Here is a 23,413-nt window from a genome sequence, read left to right on the forward strand (position 1 = left end):
AGATATTAAAAAAAATGGATAAGACTAGTCAACTGCAAAGCACTGGACAAATATGAGGGGCTAGTCATTCAATAAATCTTTATTGTTATTTTTATTAATAATGTGAAAATACAACTTGACTGTTGAATGTAGGATTTAAATTTCTTAATATTGGAAAATCATGAATTTGAAAGGCCATAATTCAAGAGTCTCATTAGATCTAATAGCTAGCTCCTATGAATATCTACTGTGTATGGGCACTGTTCTAAATGCTCCACATACTCATTTGATCCTCAAAAAAAATCTTATGAAATAGGTTATTAGCCTTGTTTTACAGATGAGGAAGCTAAGGCTGTGAGAAGGAAACTAACTTGCCCCTGGTCACACAGCTAGTAAGCCTCTGAGCCAGAGCACAGACTATATCCTTCCTATGCCAGAGCCTGACCTCTTACTCACTACATCAAACTTCCTCTTTAAAATATGCCTTGGAAAATTAGATCACCATATTGCAACCCTAATGATTTATGAATCTAGGCACTAAGCATAAATGGCAGCTATCATCACAAAGAGAGACACACCCTAGCCGGTTTGGCTCAGTGGATAGAGCATCACCCTGCAGATGGAAGGGTCCTTGGTTTGATTCCAGTCAAGGGGTCAAGAGCACATACCTAGGTTTCAGGTTCCTCCCCAGCCTGTGCTCTGGTCAGGGCACGTGCAGGAGGCAACCAATCAATATCTCTCACATTGATATCTCTCTCTGTCTTTTCCTCTCTCTTCCACTCTCTCTAAAAATCAATGGAAAAATATCCTCTGGTGATGATTAGAAAAAATATATATATAGTCTCCTCAGGTGAGGATTAAAAAAAGAGAGACAGACACAAGGCTCCTGAAGGAAGCACCACATGCTACCATCTTTGAAGTAATTTTGTGCCTGCTCCCTACCAAAAAATAAATTGAAACTGAATCAAACAAAGCTTTTAGATTAGGGTTAAAATTGCCAGATAAAATTCATGATGCCCAGTTAAAATTTAATTTCAGATAAACAATTTCTTTTAGTGTAAGCATATCCCATGCAATATTTAGTGTGTCCTATGCATTATATTTGGGACATGCTTAAACTAACAAAGTATTTGTTGATTATCTGAAATTCAATTTTAACTGGGCACCCTGTATTTTTATTTGCTAAATCTGGCAACCCTAGAACAGAGAAACATATTAAAGAAAACAGGATGATGAGAGAAACCAAGATGGCAGCATAGATAAACACCTAAACTGCTGCCTCGCACAACAATTTCAAAACTACAACTAAAAGACAAAAACGGACATCATCCAGAACCACAGGAAGGCTGGCTGAGTGGAAATTCTACAACTAGAAGGAAAGAGGAAAGCATGCGGAGACTCAGAGGAACTGCGGAAGGCAGAAGTAGCGAGGCGCGCGCTCGCGGATAGGGCGGGCAACTGAGTGCGCGGCTGGCTTTCTCAAGCAAGAGGGAGACAAAAGCTCCTGACTGCTCTGAACTCCAGTTCCGGGCGAGACTCTGGGAACCCAGACTCATACGGGGAGAAACTGGACTGTCTGGCAGCAGGCAGAACTCGAGGGTGGCTTTCTCTCAGAGGTGCTTGCAGCGATTACCATGGGACACTGAGACCCAGGGGCCTATTAGGGCAGGGCTGGCGGGAAACCAATGCTGTCTGCTCTGCCCTGAGACTCCTCCCCATCCAAGCTGAGCACAGAGGCTTTTGCAAGTCTTGTCTCATAAGGGTATCTCCAGCACAGAAGTTCTCCCAGCGTAGACACAGCTGATCCTCACAGCTAATTGACCTGGAGGTCAATTCCTCCCAGTGATACCAACAACAATCAAGGCTTAACTACAACAAGACTGTGCACACAGCCCACAAAGGGGTGCACCAAGAGTGTCCACCTCAGGTAACTGGGGACGCTGAGCCACTAGGCCCTATAGGACACCTAGCACACAAAGCCACTCTATCAACTCAGGGAAGCAGCCAAAATGCAGACACAAAGAAACAGATCACAAATGAAAGACATGGAGGAAAGCAAACAACTGGATATAGAGTTCAAAACCATGGTTATAAGGTTTTTCAAGAATTTTCTAGGAAAGGCCGATAAATTTAGTGAGACCCTCGAGGATATGAAAAAGGACCAACTAGAAATTAAACATACACTGACTGAAATAAAAAATATTATACAGAGATCTAACAGCAGACTAGAGGATCGCAAGAATCAAGTAAAGATTTGAAATATGAAGAAGCAAAAAACACTCAACCGGGAAAGCAAAAAGAAAAAAGAATCAAAAAATATGAAGATAGTGTAGGGAGCCTCTGGGACAACTTCAAGTGTACCAACATCAGAATTATGGGGGTGCCAGAAGAAGAGAGAGAGCAAGATACTGAAAAACTATTTGAAGAAATAATGACTGAAAACTTCCCCCACCTGGTGAAAGAAATAGACTTACAAGTCCAGGAAGCCCACAGAACCCCAAACAAAAGGAATCCAAAGGGGACCACACCAAGACACATCATAATTAAAAGGCCAAGGGCATCCTGAAGATGCTTCACAATAACCTGGGAGGGAAGTGGAAGTGACAGAGACAAACAACATTGTCTTTGAATTTACGTTAAAGCTTCCCAAAAAGTACATGTGGTTTCATTATACTTTTCTCTCTATTCCTGTATATGTTTGTAATTTCCCATAATAAAGTTTTTAAAGGAAACAATACCTAGCATGGCGCCTGACCTACTGCAAACACATAATACATATTTGTTGGCAGGTAAACGGGTTTTTTTTAAAAAAAGGAAAGCTCTCAGACAGCCATCAAATGGAAAAACATTTTTGAAACGGGATTGTAAACATAACTATGTCTGAACACACAAATGAGATTCATTTAGGGACCAAACTATACTCAAATGGAAACAATAATGAATGTGCTCAGACAAGGGAATTTGTTTGTTAAAGAACTCTAGGCAGAATAGGTACATATACCACAGATACTTAATGTTGGTAAATACAGAAGACATTTTTAACTCTCCAAAAAGATGTTATGTAGAAAACAACCCAACTTAGATTTTCTTCAATATTTATTATTCCAGTGAACTGTTGTAGAAAGCCATGTTCATTTCCCAAAGGCCTTCCCAGTGGTTTTGAAAATTTGAGCGCTCATATGCAAGTGAGTTGCCAATTACTAGATATTAATCACTTCTCATGCTGAATAATGCATGTACTTGGCAGGAGGGCTTTACCAAAAATGCAGTGTTGTCAGTTTTGAATGCAATTCTGCTTTACCTACTGGGTACATAAAGGCAACCAAACTCAAAAGTAACCCTCCCCCACAAGGTGCAGATTAGTGTGTTTAGTGAATTGTTTAATGCAGGTTACTGAAATAAGATGTTTATTTTATGCTTACTATTCCACTACATGGATGCACCATAATTAATTCAACCATTCTCTTATTGATGGATATTCCCTACTTTTGCTATTATAACAATGCATTTGCCCTATACATTAAGCCTTACATTTCGGTGCTTTAATTTCTGGGGGAGAGATCACAAGAAGTGGGTTTGCTGGGCCAAAGAGTATAAATATTCTTAATTTTAACAGACATTAATTGCATGTTATTTTTCTGTCTTATATACAGTGCATAGACTGCTCATTAGGTTATCCCAAATTTTCTGTCCCCTGAATTACTTTTCTTCTAGTTAGTCTGTTGGTTTCTTTTTTTAATTTCTTTTTTAAATTTTCCAATTAGTATACATTCAACATTATTCTGTATTAATTTCAGATGCAAAGTGGTTAAAAAATCATGTACTTTACAGAGTGGCTCCCCCACTGCTTCAAGTACCATTTGGCCCCATACATAGTTATCACGATATTATTGACTCTAGTCCCTATGTTGTAATCTACATCTCTGTGGCTATTCTGTAACTACCAATTTGTACTGCTTAATTCCTTCACCTTTTCACCCAGGCCTCCAACCCTCTCCCTCTGACAGCTATCAGTCTGTTCTCTGTATCTATGAGTCTGCTCCTACTTTGTTTATTTTTTTTTCCATTAGATTTCACATATAAGTGTAATCATATGGTATTTGTCTTTCTCTGTCTGATTTACTTCACTTAGCATAATACCTTCCAGGTCCATCCATGCTGTCACAAAAAGTAAGATTTCATTATTTAAAGGGTATTTTTACTGGTTTCTTTTCCTCTTATCCATATTGTCCCTCAAATTTTAAAGATCCCTTTATTAGCTATTCTTCAAATTCAAAAATAACAAATGCTTATTATAACCAGTGGAACAACACAATACAAGAATGTACTAGTACCGTGGTCAGCAAACTGCGGCTCGCGAGCCACATGCGGCTCTTTGGCCCCTTGAGTGTGGCTCTTCCACAAAATACCACGGCCTGGGCAAGTCTATTTTGAAGAAGTGGCGTTAGAAGAAGTTTAAGTTTTAAAAATTTGGCTCTCAAAAGAAATTTCAATCGTTGTACTGTTGATATTTGGCTCTGTTGACTAATGAGTTTGCCGACCACTGTACTAGTATAAAGACAAAACTAGTCACCCACACCTGGACTTTCTGATGTAATAAATAGTAACAGCCTGCTGAGGAGCCTCCCACAACTCTCCTTGCTCATACAGATAAAAAATATGTGTACATATATAAAATTTTGTTTGCTTTCACCAAAGTATAATCATACTATACGCATTATTCTGCAACTCGTTTCACTTAACTATGTACATATGTATATATTTATATATATGATGTGAAAATAGACAATATACATTATTTAACAAAATATAGTGAAGATACTCTGCAGACTTACCAGTACTAAAATTGGTTTTTCTATTCCTTTAAAGAACGTAACATGCCCTGACCAGTTTGGCTCAGTGGATAGAGCGTCGGCCTGCGGACTGAAAGGTCCCAAATTCGATTCCAGTCAAGGGCATGTACCTTGGTTGCAGGCACATCCCCAGTGGGCGGTGTGCAGGAGGCAGCTGATTGATGTTTCTCTCTCATCGATGTTTCTAACACTATTCCTCTCCCTTCCTCTCTGTAAAAAATCAATAAAAGATATATTTTTAAAAAGAGCATAACACCATTATAACTGTTTGTAATGAATCGTTTGTCTTTCTTCCCTGCTAAGCTGAGATCTCAAAAAGGCGGGGGGGGGGGGGTGTTAATTTTGTTCACCACCCTAACTCCAGAATTTAGGGTAGTGCTACCAGGATAGTAAATGCCTAAAATCTATTTGTCCATTGTTTCAGTGTTTCTTGAAACCTTCCAACTACATTGGATCATTGCCAATACTCAAGTATATTGTCTTTAGAAACTCAGGCCTAAATCACCATTCAATGTTATTTGGATGGAATCTACTAACAGTACATTTTAAATATTTCTAAGACTTTTTGCCTATCTGCCACAAAAATTAATTTTAAAAAGGCAGATAACATGTTTAGTGAAGAGTTCTGCACTTTTAATTAGGTGACCTGGGTTCTAGTCCCACCATTGCCTTTAATTTCTCTGTAACCTTTAGGAAGTGCCTTATCCTAGTCCTGGTTCCTCTTCTGTAGCTCTAGCATTCATTAATTCCACAAATATATATTGTCTACTGCTGGCACTAGGCTAACTACTAGTGATGCAGGGGTGAAAATAATAGCCAACATTTAACGAATGCTTACTTTATGCTTGGTCTTTTGCTGATGGAGTCATATGCACTATCTCATTTAATCTCCTATGAGATAAGCACTACCGTGATATTTTCCGTAGTTTACAAAGAAGGGGCCTGAGGCATAGCAAGGTGAAGTAACTTTCCCAGCATACCACAGCCAGTGAAGACAGGCTTGGATTCCAGACTGAGGCTTCAGATGCCATTCCAATAACCATAGCGAATCCTTGCCCTCATAATTTGATAACTATTTCTGTGCCTTGCATTTTCGTCCCAGCCCCGTAGTACCGGCTTGAGCACCCTCTGTGAATTAGCGGGTGCAATGACGACGGCAAACGTTAGAGAAAACATTAACAAATCTGACACTAGCTAGAACTGCAAGAGCAACGCTCTCGCTAGTTATCCCAAGCTCTCGCAGCTTCCACGCTGGGAAAGTGAAGAGGAAGGAGGTGTAAGCGGATCAGACGCACGCAGGTCTCTCGAGAGGTCCCATTGGGTACAGACCTGCGTGCAGGTCACGCCAGCAAGATGCGCTTCTCTGACCTCCGCAGGGGGCGGGGCAAAGGGCGTGCTGCGTGCGCGCCGCCCTTCCCACTTCTCCGCGGGCCGGCCGCCCCGCTGCCCCGCCTTCCCGGCGTCCACTTCCTGGCCCTGCCCACTGTTAGCGAAACCAACGAGAGGACACCGCCTGCGTGTAGAGCAGCCCGGCCAAGAGCATAACCGAGGGGCACGCGAACGTGAGAGAAAAGCCTTGCGCAGCTGCTCTTTCCCACCCCTGAGTCTTTCTAGACGCGGGTGAGTGCCTGGGCATCAGCCCGCACCCAGAGCGACCCCCAGAGGGGCCCGCCCACGCCCCTCTTTTCGGGGTGGCCTGGGCCCTAGCCTACTCCCAGCATGCTCTAGGCGGGGGTTCCCGGGCAGGTGCAGTGGGAGGAATAGTTGGGGGTCAGGGGAGAGATACTTAGAGCCACTTTCCTGGAGGCACTTCTTGGCCCTTCAGTGGGGTCTTAAGGTGACCATGACTTCCCTCTCACTTCTTGTCTCCATTTAATCCTCCTCCCTTTTCCATATTCCACCCCCAACTATCTTCACCTAAAAAGATGCATTTCAAAAACCACTCTGGTAAAATTTGCTTCATTTGTGCCCTGCGCCGTCTTAAGTTTCCCTCTCCTCTGCACCAAATATCCCATCATGTTAATCTCCAGTGTAATTTTTTTCTCCCTTATTGGAAAAAATATCTATTCCTTGGTGCAAGTAATACATGAGTAGAATCCCCATAGGAAGAATTCTGACATACATATGCCATTATCAAGCTGGGAGACGTGTGAATTATCACATATTGGCCAGAAGATGAAATGCCAAAATCTTATCTAAACTATAGAGTGCATCTGACAATTGTAATATTAGGTAGAATTTGTTTCCTGTCAATTCTGTTTTCCTCCTTAGAGCTGTGTTTATTTAACAAGTTCTGTGGGTGACACAAGAAACCGTCCTTCCTCTTTCCCCACCTCCCACCCCCACTAAGGAATTACATCTGCCAAGCTATCCCACACCTGTCTTTCTAGTAGAAGTTAAAGTCCATTTCCTCTGGAAGAAAATCAAGGGATGGTTTGCTTATAGCTATATAGTAATGTGTGCAAATGTCAATTGTGGTTAACAAATCCAACATTTTTTTTTCATTTGTAGGAAAACAAGGTTATTCTGTAACTTGTTTATTAAGTTATCGATAATATGGGTAGAAGCATTGTTGAGATCATTATTCTGTAATAGAAAAGAACACATTAGACTGATGTCAAGAGATCTGATTTCTACTTCAATTCTACCATTGACTAATTATGTGACTTTGGGTCAGTTACTTGAACTCTTTCGACCCTCTGTTTCCCTATCTGTAAAATGAAAAATGACATTAAGTAGCTTCTAAGACCCCTTTCAACTTTAAGAGTCAAAGGGAAAAATCTCAGTAGCTAAATAGAACCATTTCTTGTGGAGATAGAGGGGAGATTGGGAAAATCTCAATAGTTGTAATTAATGTTGGCTTTTCTTTTAATTTCTAATTGAAATAAAAATGTAGACCTCGCCCCTTTTACTGCCCCCCACAATAAGAAAATGTCTTGAGAGGAAATAAAAATGGTCATCATTGGTTCCTAGATATGCCTATATTGACTGAGTTCTTATGCAAATAATTTAACTATTTTCATTATGGGCTTTTATTGCATCAGTTAGTTGGGATACTTACTGGAAACCATTTAGTCTTAGGAACAAAAGGGTAAATATTAACACATATGGTGTCAATCTCAAGAAACTTGTTTTAAATATACTCAAAACACCTAAGGACAGCAGCCATCAGTTAAATAAAGCACGAGGTTGAGAACAAAAAATGCCAACGCAGATACCATTGGTGATTTGTCCATTGTTGGTGGTATTATCTGTTCAATTGAAAGTTTTGATATAAAAGTCTATTTATTTATATCTGCAGAGGTATTTAAATAATATAATGCAAACTTATGAAACAAAATTCCTTTAAAGGGAATTATAAACAGGTAACCTATGTAAAATTGGTTTCTCGGGTTAATGCTTTGATTTAGTACTTTGTTAATTAAGTCCCCATAGATGAAGTACCAAAATAGCCTCCTAGAAAAATTCTACTGTCTAGAGGTGTTGCTGCAAAGTTCCAGTTTATACTGAACAGTATAAATTGGAAACTCATGATTTCTAGATTCCTTGGTACTATATGCAACTAACTTATTTCAAACTTGGGAACCTTCTTTTAATGTTGGGCAAAAGATATTTGTATAAGGAATACCAAATCAAATCAGTAGACTAATATTTTTTCTGTTAAGTATCCTAAGAATGTTTTTCTTCTTTATAGGAAAAATGCTTTCTGAAAGCAGTTCATTTTTGAAGGGTATGATGCTGGGAAGCATTTTCTGTGCCTTAATCACTATGCTAGGACATATTAAGATTGGTTATGGAAACAAAATGTACCACCATGAGCATCATCACCTACAAGCTCCTAATAAAGAAGATATCTTGAAAATTTCAGAGAATGAACGCATGGAGCTCAGTAAGAGCTTTCGGGTATACTGTATCATCCTTGTAAAACCTAAAGATGTGAGTCTTTGGGCTGCAGTGAAGGAGACTTGGACCAAACACTGTGACAAAGCAGAGTTCTTCAGTTCTGAAAAGGTTAAAGTGTTTGAGTCAATTAACATGGAAACAGATGACATGTGGTTAATGATGAGAAAAGCTTACAAATACGCCTTTGATAAATATAGAGACCAATACAACTGGTTCTTCCTTGCACGCCCCTCAACATTTGCTATTATTGAAAATTTAAAGTATTTTTTGTTAAGAAAGGATCCATCACAACCTTTCTATCTAGGCCACACTGTAAAATCTGGAGACCTTGATTATGTGAATGTGGAAGGAGGAATTGTCTTAAGTATCGAATCAATGAAAATACTTAACAGACTTCTCAGGTTCCCTGAAAAGTGTCCTGAACAGGGAGGGATGATTTGGAAGATATCTGAAGATAAGCAGCTAGCAGTCTGCCTGAAATATGCGGGAGTGTTTGCAGAAAATGCAGAAGATTCTGAAGGAAAAGATATATTTAATACCAAATCTGTTGGGCTTTTTATTAAAGAGGCAATGGCTAATCAACCCAACCAGGTAGTAGAAGGATGTTGTTCAGATATGGCTGTTACTTTTAATGGACTGACTCCTAATCAGATGCATGTGATGATGTATGGAGTATACCGTCTTAGGGCATTTGGGCATATTTTCAATGATGCATTGGTTTTCTTACCTCCAAATGTTTCTGACAATGACTGAGAAATAAAATAAGAGCATGTATATGATCACTGTATAGGACATATGTTGTCATTATTTGTAGTAACAACTACATATCCAATACAGCAGTATGTTTCTTTTTATTTCTCTTTCTCCGTTTGGTGACACTGGTTTAATCACACATTAAAATTTAAATAGGGAGAGTTTTTTCCTTAAAACATATATGAAAATTTCAAACATGTTGGAAAGAAGTGTTTTACGAATAATTTTGCAAATCAAGCATATATTTATAAATATATTTATGTGATAAATTCTAAATTATGAACATTAAAATCTGTGGCACATATTTTTGCTGACTGGTTAAAAATTTAACATGTCGTTTTAACTTTTTAAGATATGTAAATGAATCTCTAGTTGTTAATTTGTGATTAAAGTAAAACTTTTAGCTATGTTTCCATTACTTCTAATGTTGGTTTATGTTCTAAGCCTCTGAAAGTGCTAATGATTTTGCTTTCTCAGAATACACAGCCAACAAAAGAAACGTTCCCAACCAATGTAAAAGTGGAAGTTGACATCTATCCTTGAGAGAAAAATTGACAATTATAGAGTTTAATAATTTTCCTGGGAGCTAATCTAGTAGCATTCCTCAGCATCCACAATTTCAATGTAACTCTCTGTACTTATCTATGCAGATACTGAAATTCGAGTGGTGACTATGAGGAATGTAATGTCATTTAACTGTGTTGTTTCCCAGTTAATCAAGCTCTCAGCTGTCTCAGATAAAACTATATCAATTGAAATTTATTTACTTTTGGTGGGCAAATGAGTTCTCTGGAAGTCTCCTTTGAAAAACTTTTGGCAATCAGGCAGTTTCACTTAACCTGAGCTGAATCTCTCCTAGTTTTGTTTACCTGTTCAAATTTTGAATTTTTTCCCCATGTTCATGGTTGCACCATATTCCAACTGATTTTGGTGTGGAAGCCTTAACCTCACCATTCACCTTGGATTACCATACAAGTTGCCTAATTTCAGTGGCTACCCAGAAGTTTTATCCAGTGGTGAAGACAATAGCTCCTGTGCTTATAAATGTGTGAAATAGTTGGAGCTGATTTGTCTTATAATTGGGCCTGCACATGCTCTATTAAATTAGATCCATAAGGCCCCATAGCGTGTGAGACCATGACATTTTAGAGATCAGTATTTCCTGTAACTGGGCTCATGAAGTTAATCTCCCACTGCTTTTGCAAACCAGAAATTTCCTCAAGAGGGCCTTGGGCTTCAAATTATTGATCATCAGAGTAGTGTGTAAAAGACCTTTTGTTTTAAATTATCTGATTTTCCTTATTAGAGATTTTTGTTGTAATGAAGGGTTATTTTGAAAAATAAAACCCCTTTATCAAGCAACCTAATATGTGGTCTCAAATGCAATTACTACAAATCAAATCATGTTCGCTGTGAGTCCAAGGATAAACAGTATCTCACTGATTATAACACCCAGTTTATGGGTGCCACCTTGCCCCTAACACTAATATATTAAATGTCTACTATATCATGTTTGGTTACATTAGTGTATCAATGTATATTTGTAATAAGTATATCAGTGAATGCATTCCATTGTTCGATTTCCTAATAGGTGCTAAGGTAACAGTTGCTTTAAACCAAATTGATGCTCTTGATTATATTTTTATACATAAGTATTTCTTTATAAAATGTTGGTTGTCTTAACATGCTGTCTCTTCTAACTTATTTGTACCCGTTCTTATAGATAAAATCTGAATCTGTCACATAGAAAATAATAGTATTGAGGTCATGGTTACAGATTTGATCACCATGCATTCACTAGCCAAAAACTGTAACTCTAACCCCACCATTATTTGGGGGGTAGAGTTGGGAAGAATGAAGTCTAATGGAAACTGATCATGATTGTGAATATCCTATATAATAAAAGGCTAATATGCAAATTGGCTGAACCGCAGAGCGACCAATCACTATGATGCGCACTGACCACCAGGGAGCAGACGCTCAACGCAGGAGCTGCCCCCTGGTGGTCAGTGCGTTCCCATAGGGGGAGTGCCACTCAGCCAGAAGCCAGGCTCATGGCTGGCTAGCACAGCGGCAGTGGCAGCGCTAAGGATGTCCGACTACCTGCTTAGGGAATGGGCCTAAGCCATCAGTCAGACATCCCCCGAGTGCTCCCAGACTGAGAGGGCACAGGCCGGGCTGAGGGACCCCCCCCCTAAGTGCACAAGTTTTGTGCACTGGGCCTCTAGTATTTTGCATATGGCTAGTGGCTACCATATTGGACAACACGGGTGTAACAAATTCCAGAAGTGTGAGACCCATTGACTGAGATATGAACGAGAAAAATTTGAAAATTCTAAAAGTTGTATTTATCTTTCTGGTTGTCTTGAATACAGTGAAAACTGCAACCTGACTTAGCAGGCCTCAGGCCATCTCCTTACACAGGTTCAATGACTAGATCTTCCTTCTCAAAATTGAAACGTTGAATTTGGAGCAATTTACTTTTTTTTTTTAGCTAAAAGATTGCTTATGTGTCAAATCTGATTTATAATGCCCAGATTTTTCTGTAATACATTTATTTTTGGTAAAATTAAAGACTTTTATTTTTAGAATGTTTAAATTGTAGAATAGACACCAGGTGGTCAAAGGTAGGGTACTCTGATAAAGCAGGACATATGAGGATTGATACCTGAGATTCACCTGGCCTGGAATTGTCACAGGCTGTTTGAGTTAGAGCAGTGATTCAAACAGATTGCTGGGCCCCACCCCCAGTTTCTGATTCAGGTCTCCAGTGTCCCATGTCTAACAATTTCCCCAGTGATGTTTATGCTTTTGGTCCAGAGACCACACTTTCAGAACCATTGCAGGGAGGGATAAAATTCCTTAAGAGAAATGTGCCACATTTTAAGATACTGTGAAGAATGGAGGTAGAGTAAACCCTTACCATGACTGTTATATATGGAATGTACACCTAACCCAAATCCATGACCTTTGAGTAAATCACCAGGGGTACTTTGCACTAAGGTCAAAGTACTATCTATAATAATAAAAGCATAATATGCTAATTAGACCAGACAGCCAAACGACCTTCTGGACATCATTCCGGACGAAGCAGTGGTGGTGGGGCCTAGGCAGAGGTGGTTAGGAGTGATCAGGCAGGCAGGCGAACGGTTAGGGGCCTTTTCTCTATAATAGAAGTGTCAGAGATGAAAGGAAATTAGTAAAATGTATATGAAAATCTCCCTCCTGTCAGAGTCTGGGGCGCGCCGAGGGACCTAGAGTCAAGTCCCTGCCCACCACCCACACACGCTTTGAAAACGCAGGAGGCCCAGACCCGGCCAGCCCCACCCCCATTGGGTGAGACCCAGACTTGGCCGGCCCCACCCCCATCAAGCCCCTCTGGGCGGGGGGCGTAGCCTCAGGTCCCCCAGGCTGGCACTGGGGCGGGGTGGGGGGAGGGCACGGCCTGAGGTCCCCCGTCAAGCCCCGCTGGGCAGGGGGTGTGGCCTGAGGTCCCTGTCAAGCCCCACTGGGTGGGGGGTACAGCCTGAAGTCCCCCGGCCCAGCGCTGGGGCAGGGGGCACAGCATGAGGTCTCCTGTCAAGCCCCGCCAGGTGGGGGCCGTGGCCTGAGGTCCCCCATCAAGCCCTGCCAGGCAGGGGGTGCGGCCTGAGGTCCCCTGTCAAGCCTTGCAGGGTGGGGGCATGGCCTGAGGTCCCTCACCCCGGCCAGGCGCCATGCAGCCTCAGGGCCCTGCTGTTTGGTCTTGACGTTACAGCATCCTGGCTAATTTGCATATTCCTCTATTATATAGATAGATGGTGGTTCTTTTGCCTTGAAAGTCTTCAGTTTGGCCCTGGCCTGTGTGGCTTAATTGGTTGGAGCATTATCCTGTACACCAAAAGGTGTCCAGTTTGATTCCTGGTCAGGGCACATACCCATGTTGTAAGTGCCATCCCTGGTCGGGAGGTAGCCAATTGATGTTTCTCTCTCACATCAATGTTTTTCTTTCTCTCCCTTCCTCTCTCTAAAATCAGTAAAGGTTGCCCTAGCCTGTTTGGTTCAGTGGATAGAGTGTCAGCCTGTGGACTGGGGGGTCCCAGGTTCTATTCTGACCAAGGGCACGTACCTCGGTTGCAGGCCCTATCCCCAGCCTTGGTCGGGGCACGTGCAGGAGACAACCAATGGATGTTTCTCTCTCACATCATGTTTCTCTCTTTTTCTCTCTCCATCTTCTCTAAAAATCAATAGGAAAAAATATCCTCGAGTGAGGATTAACAAACAAAACAAGAAAACCTATCCTCGGGTGAGGATTTTATTTTTTATTATTATTTTTTAATCCTCACCCAAGGATATTTTTCCATTGATTTTTAGAGAGAGTGGAAGAGAGAGCAGGATAGACAGAAATATCAATGTGAGAGAAACACATTGATTGGTTGCCTCCACCATGGACCCTGACGAGGGCCCAGGCCGAGGAGGAGCCTACAACTGAGGTATGTGCCCTTGGTCAGAATCAAACCTCGGACCCTTCAGTGCACAGGCCGATGCTCTATCCACTGAAACAAACTGGCTAGGGCCCTCAGGTGAGGATTTTTTAAAAAAGAATAAACTCTGCCACCATTTAAAATTATAAATTAACTAGTGGCCTGGTGCACAGATTCGTGCACATTGAAAGGAAATTAATTTGAAGGTGGCTGGCGGGGCCAGACTGGGCAGGATGGGCCGGACACACTCTGGAGCCAACCTCCCGCAGTCCCTCCCCAGCCAGCCACACCTGGGGCAGCGCCGCGGCTCAAAAGGCATCTGCAGAGTGAGCGGGGTCCCTCTGGCAGGTGGAGTCCCTCAGCCTGGCCTGCAGGGATCAAGCTGAAACTGGCTCTCCGACATCCCCCGAGGGGTCCAGGAGTGTGAGAGGGCACTTTGTAAAGTTTCTGTTGCTCGGCAGCTCCCGCATTGAGCGTCTGCCCCTGGTGGTCAGTGCGCATCATACCTACTGGCTGGTCGGACAGTCGGTCATTCGGATGGTCGCTTAGCCTTTTATATATAGAGATGAATGAATGAATGGCACTTCAGGGAATACTGCCCATTCTCCATTCCAGTGTGGTCCAATAGAAATATAATGTGAGCCATGTGTGTAGTTTTAAATTTTCTAGTAGCCACATTAAAAAAAGTAAAAAGGCACACCTTAGCCAGTTTGTTCAGTAGGTAGAGTATAGGCCTGCAACCAAAGGTCCTGGGTTCGATTCCAGTCAAGGACACATACCATAGTTGCAGGCTCCTCCCCAGCCCAGGCCCTGGCCGGGGCTCATGCAGGAGGCAACCAATTGATGTGTTTCTCTCACATCAATATTTCAGTGTTTCCCTCTCTCTTCCACTGTCCCTAGAAATCAATGGAAAAATATCCTCGGATGAGGATTAACAAAACAAAACAAAAAGTAAAAAGGCAGAGGTGAAATTACTTTCAGCATTATATTTTATTTAACGTAATATATCCAAAATATTGTTTCAACATGTAATCAAAAGAAGAAAATATAGTTAAAAAGTTTTTTATTAAGTTTTTGAAATCCAGTATGTATTTTATAGTTACAGCACAGGTCTAAACAATTCCACAAATCCTGGCTGGGTGTCTTCCTGATATGCCAAGGTTTCAGGTTCGACCTCCAGTGAGAGCATATATAAGAAGCAACCAATGAATGCATAAATAAGTGGAACTACAAATAGATGTTTCTCTCTTTCCTCTCTCTCTCTAAATAAATAAATTTTTTTTAAAAAGAACACAAACAAAATAAATAAAACAAAACAAACAAAAAAAAAGAACACAAACAATTCCATAAGTGCAAGGACCCTACCTCCACCCCTGAATGAGAGAAAACTTGGTTTCTTCTTTTTAATTGAATTTATTGGGAAACTTGGTTTCTTCTAAAAGTCCTGTTTATTTTTCTGGTTGTCTTGAGTGCTATGGAAATTGCAACCTCGCTTTTAGTAGGCTCCAGGCCATCTCCTTGCATGAGTTCAATCACTGGCTCTTCTTTATCAAAATTAAATCATTAGATCAGGAGCAAAATAAAGATTAGGCCCCTCAGCTTTTTTTCTTAGGTTACATCTGAACCAAACTGCTCCTATCATTAATTTTAATACTCACTAATCCTCCCCATCTGTCTTTTAGATATATTGATAGTCACAAAGCAGCTGCTAGTACTGTCTTTGTATATTACACTCTACACTGTCACCTCCCCACTTCTATTTTTTAAATTAAAAAAAAAGTCAGGTGACTAATAACAGAAAAGGTTCAGACCTCAGGACTAAGTCCAATTTCAAAAGTTATACCCTGCTAATTAAGAGGGAAACAGAAAAACAATCCCTCAAAAGCACAAAGACAATGTGTAAGCAACACCCCACTCTTATGCAAACACATCCCACCCATATTTCCCACTGCGGAACAGAGGTTTGGCAAATTATATTTCTCTCCAGTAACCCATAAACAAAGATGGTGATGGGACTATGGGCCGAGGTTAACATTTAACAACGAATGAGGGGAGATTATCTGAAAAAACAGGCCTTGAAATCAGGCAGACCTAGGTTCAAATCCTAATTTTGCCATTTATTAGGTATTTTCAGGAAAGTTATATAACCCCTCTATGTCTTAGTATCTTCATTTGTAAAAAGAATTAAAATCTACCTCATGGAATCATCAAGAAAATTAAGTGCTCAGGGAATGTTATTTCCCTTTCCCTCTCACAAGTTTAACTAGCACTTTATACAGTTAAATGTGTACCAGTCCTTTCTATTAAATATCTTTATGGTAAAATATTAAAATATTGATGTGAATAACAGCTGGTATTGAATATTCAAATTTACAAGGGAACTCCTTAATTAATAGTTTAAGATAACATCTGTATACTTAATATGTGCCATGTAATAAAATAGCTCTTCCTCAAACATCTTTTTTATAAGGTAAATATTTTTAAGGTGAAATTCAGAAGTTGCTTTTAAGAACATTAAATTTAGAGCATATTCCCCTTCCATAATAAATTAGACATCATTGGAGCCAAAATTGCCCAGATCAGTATGGATTCTATCTCCTCACACTTTAATCAAGATGTTTCTCTTTATACTAATGGCCCGGGGGGGGGGGGGGGGAGGGGAAGGAGTGTCCCTCAGCCCAGCCTGCACCCTCTCACAATCTGGGACTACTGACTCCTAACCACTCACCTGCCTGCCTGCCTGATCACCCCTAACCACTCTGCCTGCCAGCCTACTTGCCCCCAACTGCCCCCCTGCCGGCCTGCTCGCCCCCAACTGCCCCCCCCTGCTGACCTGATCACCCCCAACTGGCCCCCCCTGCCAGCCTGATAACCCTCAACTTCCCTCCCCTCCTGGCCTGATCGCCCTAACTGCCTCTGCCCCGCCACCATAGCTTTGTCCGGAAGGTCTACGGGTCTAATTAGCATATTACCCTTTTATTACTATAGACTGGCAAAAACTATTGGTTAAGTGAGACTCCTGCATCCCTAGTAAATGTATCTGGGCATTTAGTACTTGAGAGAGCATTGGGTTTGACAACACCCAGAAGCAAATGAGGCCATGTGCCTTCTCTCAGACCTCTGCATTTGGAAACAAGAAAGTGGACTCCTTTTAAAAATTTTACAAAACATAAAATTTTTACCTTGTAAAACAACCTAAGTACAGTACTGTATAAGTATCCAAGTTTTTACTACATTTTAGACCTATTTTTTTTAATATATTTTTATTGACTTCAGAGAGAGGGTGAGATACAAACATCAATGATGAGAGAGAATCATTGATTGGCTGCCTCCTGCATGCCCCACACTGGGAATCAAGCCCAAAGCCCTGCCACGTGCCCTGACCGGGAATTCATAGGTCCACGCTCAACCACTGAGTGACACTGGCCTGGCGCCCCTATTTTTTAAACAGAACAAAGCATTGCAGTGAAAAATATTTCTCTAGTCACGTCCTTTTTGAAAGCTATTTAAAAGATAGATATTAATTTGATGGGTTAGAGATTGCTATTAGTCCACTAAATGAAGCTGTTTCTCTATATTCAAATACATCTCAGGTTGAATTTTTAAAATATAAAATGCTTACAGAAGCAAACATTAGAACAATCTTAGTCGTGCAAAAGCATACTTTTTCCTAATCTTGGATAAATCAACTCTAAGAAAGCTGTCCAGAGCTACAGGGAAAAAGGACACCTACCCCCCTACCCCCGCCCCAGTCTTCCTCGCCTTGCTCAATTTTGTCTAATGTTTAAGTGAACAGTGAATTTTGTCTTTAAACCTGAATGGGGAAACATTAGAACTGATGAAAACAGTATCCAGACTAAGAAGTATATATAAAATCTTTCAGAAAATTTGTTAAAATGACAATATGCAGAAAAAAAATTTCAAGCCCTGTTGATAGGGAAGCAAAACTAGAAGGAAGTGTATGCTGCAGCTTTTAAAAGTTGTCTCAAATTTAAGTTAATTCAAGGACTATTAATTGTGTCAATCTAACATGCAGTTTCTTTCTTTCTTTCTTTCTTTACTTCCACAGCGGGTATAAAATAGCAAATTTATTTCAGAGTAATAAGGTGTCACTTTGCCTATGGTCACAAGATGACAAAGACTCTCCACACCTTCTCCAGCAGCCCCCTCTATAATGAGCGCTATATCTAACATATTTACCATTTTTCCTTCTTCTTCAATTCAGTCATACTCTGTTTTGTTATTACTGGTCAGATATTACCAGTATTTTGGCATAAAATAGTATAATATCCAGAAACAAATTTACCACTAATCATTAGAAAATTCTATTCCATAAAGTATATACAGATTTTTCTACTAACTTATACTAAAAGGCAAAGGGTAATTCCAAACAGATGATTGTGAGATTATATATATATATATATATATATATATATATATATATATATATTTCATGTTCACCTTCTCCTTTTTTTTTTTTTTTTTTTTGTTTAATCTAACATGCAGTTTCATCACAAAATCATCTTATTGGTTTGCAAGTTCCCAGCCTCACGGCTTCATCATGCATCAGCATAGGACAACCCAGCATTTAGGGACAAAGATAGGAAGTGTCCCCTTTTGAAACAGAAGTTGGTAAGAATAAAAATAGATCACCTGACTGCAAAAGTCTCCCCAATATGGGAACTGAATTAGATTTGTTTTCAAGGCACATGTTTAGAGAAATGGCACTTTCTCCAATTAACTGCTTAGTTAAAACAACTGATTGATGCTTAAAATCCAGTCTTTTGCTCTTATGTTTATGAAAATCAGAAGAAATTACTAATTTCACCATAGATTAAAGTTAATAGCTATAGTTGATAATCAAGACTTATGATAAAAAGTCAAATAAAATTAGAAGGAAAGAAAAGTATATCTTTGTACCTTTTAAATTTATGAATATGGTACATTTCTGTGAACACTCACAATGAACTTGAAAAGAGTGGGGTAAATTATTATGCCTTAGAAGTCCACTATATTCACATACTTTCTGAAATTAAAGTATATTAGAATTGGCAAATGAAACAAGAAAAGCAACAAAATTATGACTTGGAAATTATAATTTGTTTTTCTTTTAAAATGCAATTTTTAAGTGTATAAGACATCTAAATAACATTGCACAATAGTGAAACATGTCATTCTCTGTAACAACTAGAGTTTTAAGTAGAAATTATTCACAAATTGATGTTTTATTTCTCAAAGTGTTTAAGGATAAAATATGGCATTTTTTTATTTTTTCACTAATTTAAAGTGAACTAATTTAATAATATTAATTAGCTTATATTTTTTAATCAATGTTTCTTCCCTATGACCTGTCCTAATGAACATATTAAAAGAAATTCCAGTGAGTCATCTCCCATATTTCTTTCCATACGTAAATTATATTCTCCAAGAGGGCCAGCCTCTTCAACCAACCAACCAGCCTACCTAGTAGTCTCAGCAGATTTAAAAACTGGTTCTCAATCTTGTTCATTCATTCCTGTTCTAATGGAGTTAATAGTCCTTTACAAGTCATTAATTAGATTAAATATAATAGCAAACAAATCAGTGTTATGGTTCATTATATCTACTCTTTTACCTGCCATAAAAAGTATAACAAAATATACATACAAAGTGTAAAAACATATAATACAAAGTATACATTTACATGTGTCAGTCTGCATGGTGACAGGCATGATTTCATTAGGAATTATTGTTGAGAGACTCAGATATTAAGAATACAATTTATTTAGTCTAATTTTTACTGCCTTAATACAATTACACACTAAACATTAAGTGTTCTGGAGGGCTTTCAAAATATATTTTAACTAGAGGCCTGGTGCATGACATTTGTGCACTGGGGAGGGGGTGGTCCCTCAGGCTGGCCTGCGCCCTCTCACAGTCTGAGACCCCTCGGGGGATGTCCCCCTGTGGGAGCACACTGACCACCAGGGGGCAGCTCCTGCATTGAGCGTCTGCCCCCTGGTAGTCACTGCACATCATAGCGACTGGTCATTCCGCCTTTCGGTCTATTTGCATATTAGCCTATTATTATATAGGATGACCTAATTCGTACAAGTTACCTAATAACTTAAATAAGTTTCTGATTGCTGAGATCTCAGAAGTGATGGTTATATTGACATAGGATGCATACACATTTTCCTCTTTCGTTATAAATCAGTTTCAATGGATACTCTTTTAGAAATTGGAACATTTAAATCCTCAACAAAATATTAGAAAACTGGATCCAACAATACATAAAAAAGATAAGTGGGATTTATTCCGGGGATGCATGGCTGGTACAATATCTGCAAATCAATAAACGGGATATACCACATAAACAAAATGAAGTATAAACTACATGATCATATCAATAGATGCAGAAATGGCACTTGATAAAATCCAGCACCCACTTATGATAAAACTCTCAGCAGAGTGGGAATAGAGGGAACATACCTCAATGTAATAAAAGCCATATATGGCAAACCCTCAGCCAACATCATACTCCATGGGCAAAAACTACAAGTGTTTCCCTTTAGATCAGGAACAAGACAGGGATATTGCTTTCACCACTCGTATTCTACAGAGTACTAGAAGTCCTAGCCACAGCAATCAGACAAGAAGAAATAAAAGTCCTCCAAATTGGAAAGAAAGAAGTAAAACTCATTATTTGCAGATGACATGATACTGTATACAGAGAACCCTAAAGTTTCCACCAGAGACTACTAAACTCATAAATTAATTCAGTAAAGTAGCAGGATACAAAATAAATATCCAGAAATCAGTTGCATTTTATACACCAATAATGAACAATCAGAAAGGAAAACTAAGAAAACAATCCCATTCATAATTGCTTCAAAAGAATAAAATACCGAGATTTATTGCAGCCAGCACCGCAGCCGGGGCCATGAGCTCGTGGGCGCCGCGGCAGCTGCTGTGGCGGCGACCGCGGACTTGGCGCAGCGGCTCTCGGTGAAGGAAGAGACCATCTTTCTGCAAGACGGGCTCACCCGTGTCACCGACCTGGCCCAGCTCCCCACTGAGATCCTCGGGGCCCCGGAGACCGCCAACACCGACTTAGAGGATTCTTAAGACTTCCTGTCTTACACTCAAGTCCTCTAGCCATTTTGAGAGAGGAGGACCAAGAAGGCAGCAGAATCAAACAAAGGAACTTCGCACACAGCAATTTCAAAGTTAAACAAAGGAACTTCGCCGCGCACAGAGCGCCTGCCACCCAGAACCACAGGAGAGCTGGCTGAATGATGGATTTACAGCTAAGAGAGAAGAGGAAAGAGCGAACTCTGGAGAAGCTGAGGTGCGGAGGCGCGTGGGTCGGGGGAAGGGACTTGTGGCTTTTGTTCCAACCCTAGGGGAGATTAGCTCCCCAGACGCCTGCGGGAAGAGGCTGGACTCTCGGCCTTCCTGTCGGAGAGTGGGAGTGACTTCCTTGTGGAGGTGCGCCCAGCAATCAGTGTTTGCTGCGCTGGAGTGCGGAATGAGGGGGCTTGGAAACGTGGAAAACAGAAAAAGCAGACTTACAGCCAGAGCGGTTCGCCTCGCCATGGCCTGGTGGCGCCCTGAGGCCCCGCCCCGCCCTGAGACCCGCCCCGCCCTGGGACCCGCCCCGCTCGTTTTGCAGACCCGCCCCGCACGTCTTGCAGGCACACCTGGGCTCCAAGCAACGGCTTTTGCATGTGGGTGGCCTGCCCTATGGCAGCTTGACCAGATAAACTGCGGTTCTAGTCGGACTGTTCTAGGGACGCTCAGACAGGAGGAGGAAACTGCAGTTTCTGCCGTAAGTCCTGCTGAGTGGTCTCAGGCAGTAGCTGACCTACACACCATTGGAGACCCAGAAACGAGGGCATCTAGTGGTCAGTGTGAGATGACACCAGACTTCAACCACTCGCATAAAGGACACATTCCAGAGGCAGAATCAATGAGCGCCAAAGCCTTGCTGCACCAAGACCCGGCCCATAAATCTGTCTCCTACACAGCAACTCTTCCTTTATAGACACAGAGGATCTGCACGGCCAATTGGCCTGGAGGACAATTCCTCCCAGCGACACCAACAACAATCAAGACTTAACTATACAAAGGAAAACCAAGATGGAGGCATAGGGCGGAAGCCTGATTGCTGCCCACCACAACAATTTTGAGTCTACGACAGGAGAGCGGAGCAGACACCATCCAGAACCACCGGAGGGCTGACTGAGCAGACGCTCTACAACTAGAATAAAAGAGAGGGGTACTCGGGATGATGCTGACGCCGGCGACCCAAAGATCACACTTTAAGAACTACGGCTCAGACGACACAGTGGCGGCCTGGAACGTGCTCGGCGCAGTTCCCCCAGCGGTCTCCGGCTGAGGGGAAGGCCCCACTCGCTGCCGAGCACGGACAGACGAGCCCCTAGGAGTCATGGGGTGGGAGACTCCGCGCTTGCTGACCTCCGAGTCCTTCAAGAATCTCAACGCCCCGGAAGCGGCCAGGTGCGCACGCTCGGTGACTGGCCACCGCTGCAGACCCAAGGGCCGACGCAGCCACCCCGGACCAGCCCGCTGCCGCGCACCGGGCACACCGGAGCTTCGCCGAGCCCGCCGCCCAACGAGTTCTGTGGCGGCTGCCCTGGAGCTCTGAGAAAATGGCCGAAGGAATTACTGAGATGGAATTGACCAACAGGAAATGGGATCAAGAAGACGAAACCCCGCTGGGTCCTGAATCCGGGTGAAGCCGCGTGCCCCTGGGTCTGGGTGAGGCTGGGAACTGGGTCAGGGTGAGGCTGGGCCCCGGGTCCGGGTGAGGCCACGTGCCCCTGGGTCCGGGCGAGGCCATGCGCCCCTGGGTCCGGGTGAGGCTGAATCCTGGGTCTGGGTGAGGCCGTGCGCCCCTGGGTCCGGGTGAGGCTGAATTTTGGGTCTGGGCGAGGCCGTGCGCCCCTGGATCCGGGTGAGCCCTGGGCCCTGGCCCCTGGAGCCGGGTGAGCCCTGGGCCCCGGGTCCGGGCGAGGCCGCGGGCCCCTGGAGCCGGGTGAGCCCTGGGCCCCGGGTCCGGGCGAGGCCGCGGGCCCCTGGAGCCGGGTGAGCCCTGGGCCCCGGGTCCGGGCGAGGCCGCGGGCCCCTGGAGCCGGGTGAGCCCTGGGCCCCGGGTCCGGGCGAGGCCGCGGGCCCCTGGAGCCGGGTGAGCCCTGGGCCCCGGGTCCGGGCGAGGCCGCGGGCCCCTGGAGCCGGGTGAGCCCTGGGCCCCGGGTCCGGGCGAGGCCGCGGGCCCCTGGAGCCGGGTGAGCCCTGGGCCCCGGGTCCGGGCGAGGCCGCGGGCCCCTGGATCCGGGTGAGCCTGGGCCCCGGGTCCGGGCGAGGCCGCGGGCCCCTGGATCCGGGTGAAGCAGTGCCCCTGGGTCCAGGTGAGGCCGTGGGCCCCTGGATCCGGGTGAAGCAGTGCCCCTGGGTCCA

At 42.5% G+C, this 23,413-nt stretch overlaps 1 protein-coding gene across 1 annotated transcript; it reads left to right on the forward strand.

Moving 5' to 3' along the window:
- The first annotated feature begins 6,300 nt into the window (after window positions 1-6,300).
- C1GALT1C1 (C1GALT1 specific chaperone 1) lies at window positions 6,301-9,897 on the forward strand. The gene is made up of 2 exons (XM_079764377.1): window positions 6,301-6,452; window positions 8,527-9,897. Exon 2 carries the CDS (start codon window positions 8,532-8,534, stop codon window positions 9,486-9,488), a length of 957 nt encoding a protein of 318 aa, XP_079620503.1. The 5' UTR covers window positions 6,301-6,452; window positions 8,527-8,531; the 3' UTR covers window positions 9,489-9,897.
- The last annotated feature ends 13,516 nt before the right edge of the window (window positions 9,898-23,413 follow it).

The sequence above is a fragment of the Cnephaeus nilssonii genome, assembly GCF_951640355.1.
Source record: "Cnephaeus nilssonii genome assembly, chromosome: X".
Lineage (NCBI taxonomy): Eukaryota > Metazoa > Chordata > Mammalia > Chiroptera > Vespertilionidae > Cnephaeus > Cnephaeus nilssonii.

What these genes read in the sequence shown, in the direction of transcription:
- C1GALT1C1 (XM_079764377.1), top strand. Translation starts at nt 8,532, where the DNA reads ATGCTTTCTGAAAGCAGTTCATTTTTGAAGGGTATGATGCTGGGAAGC.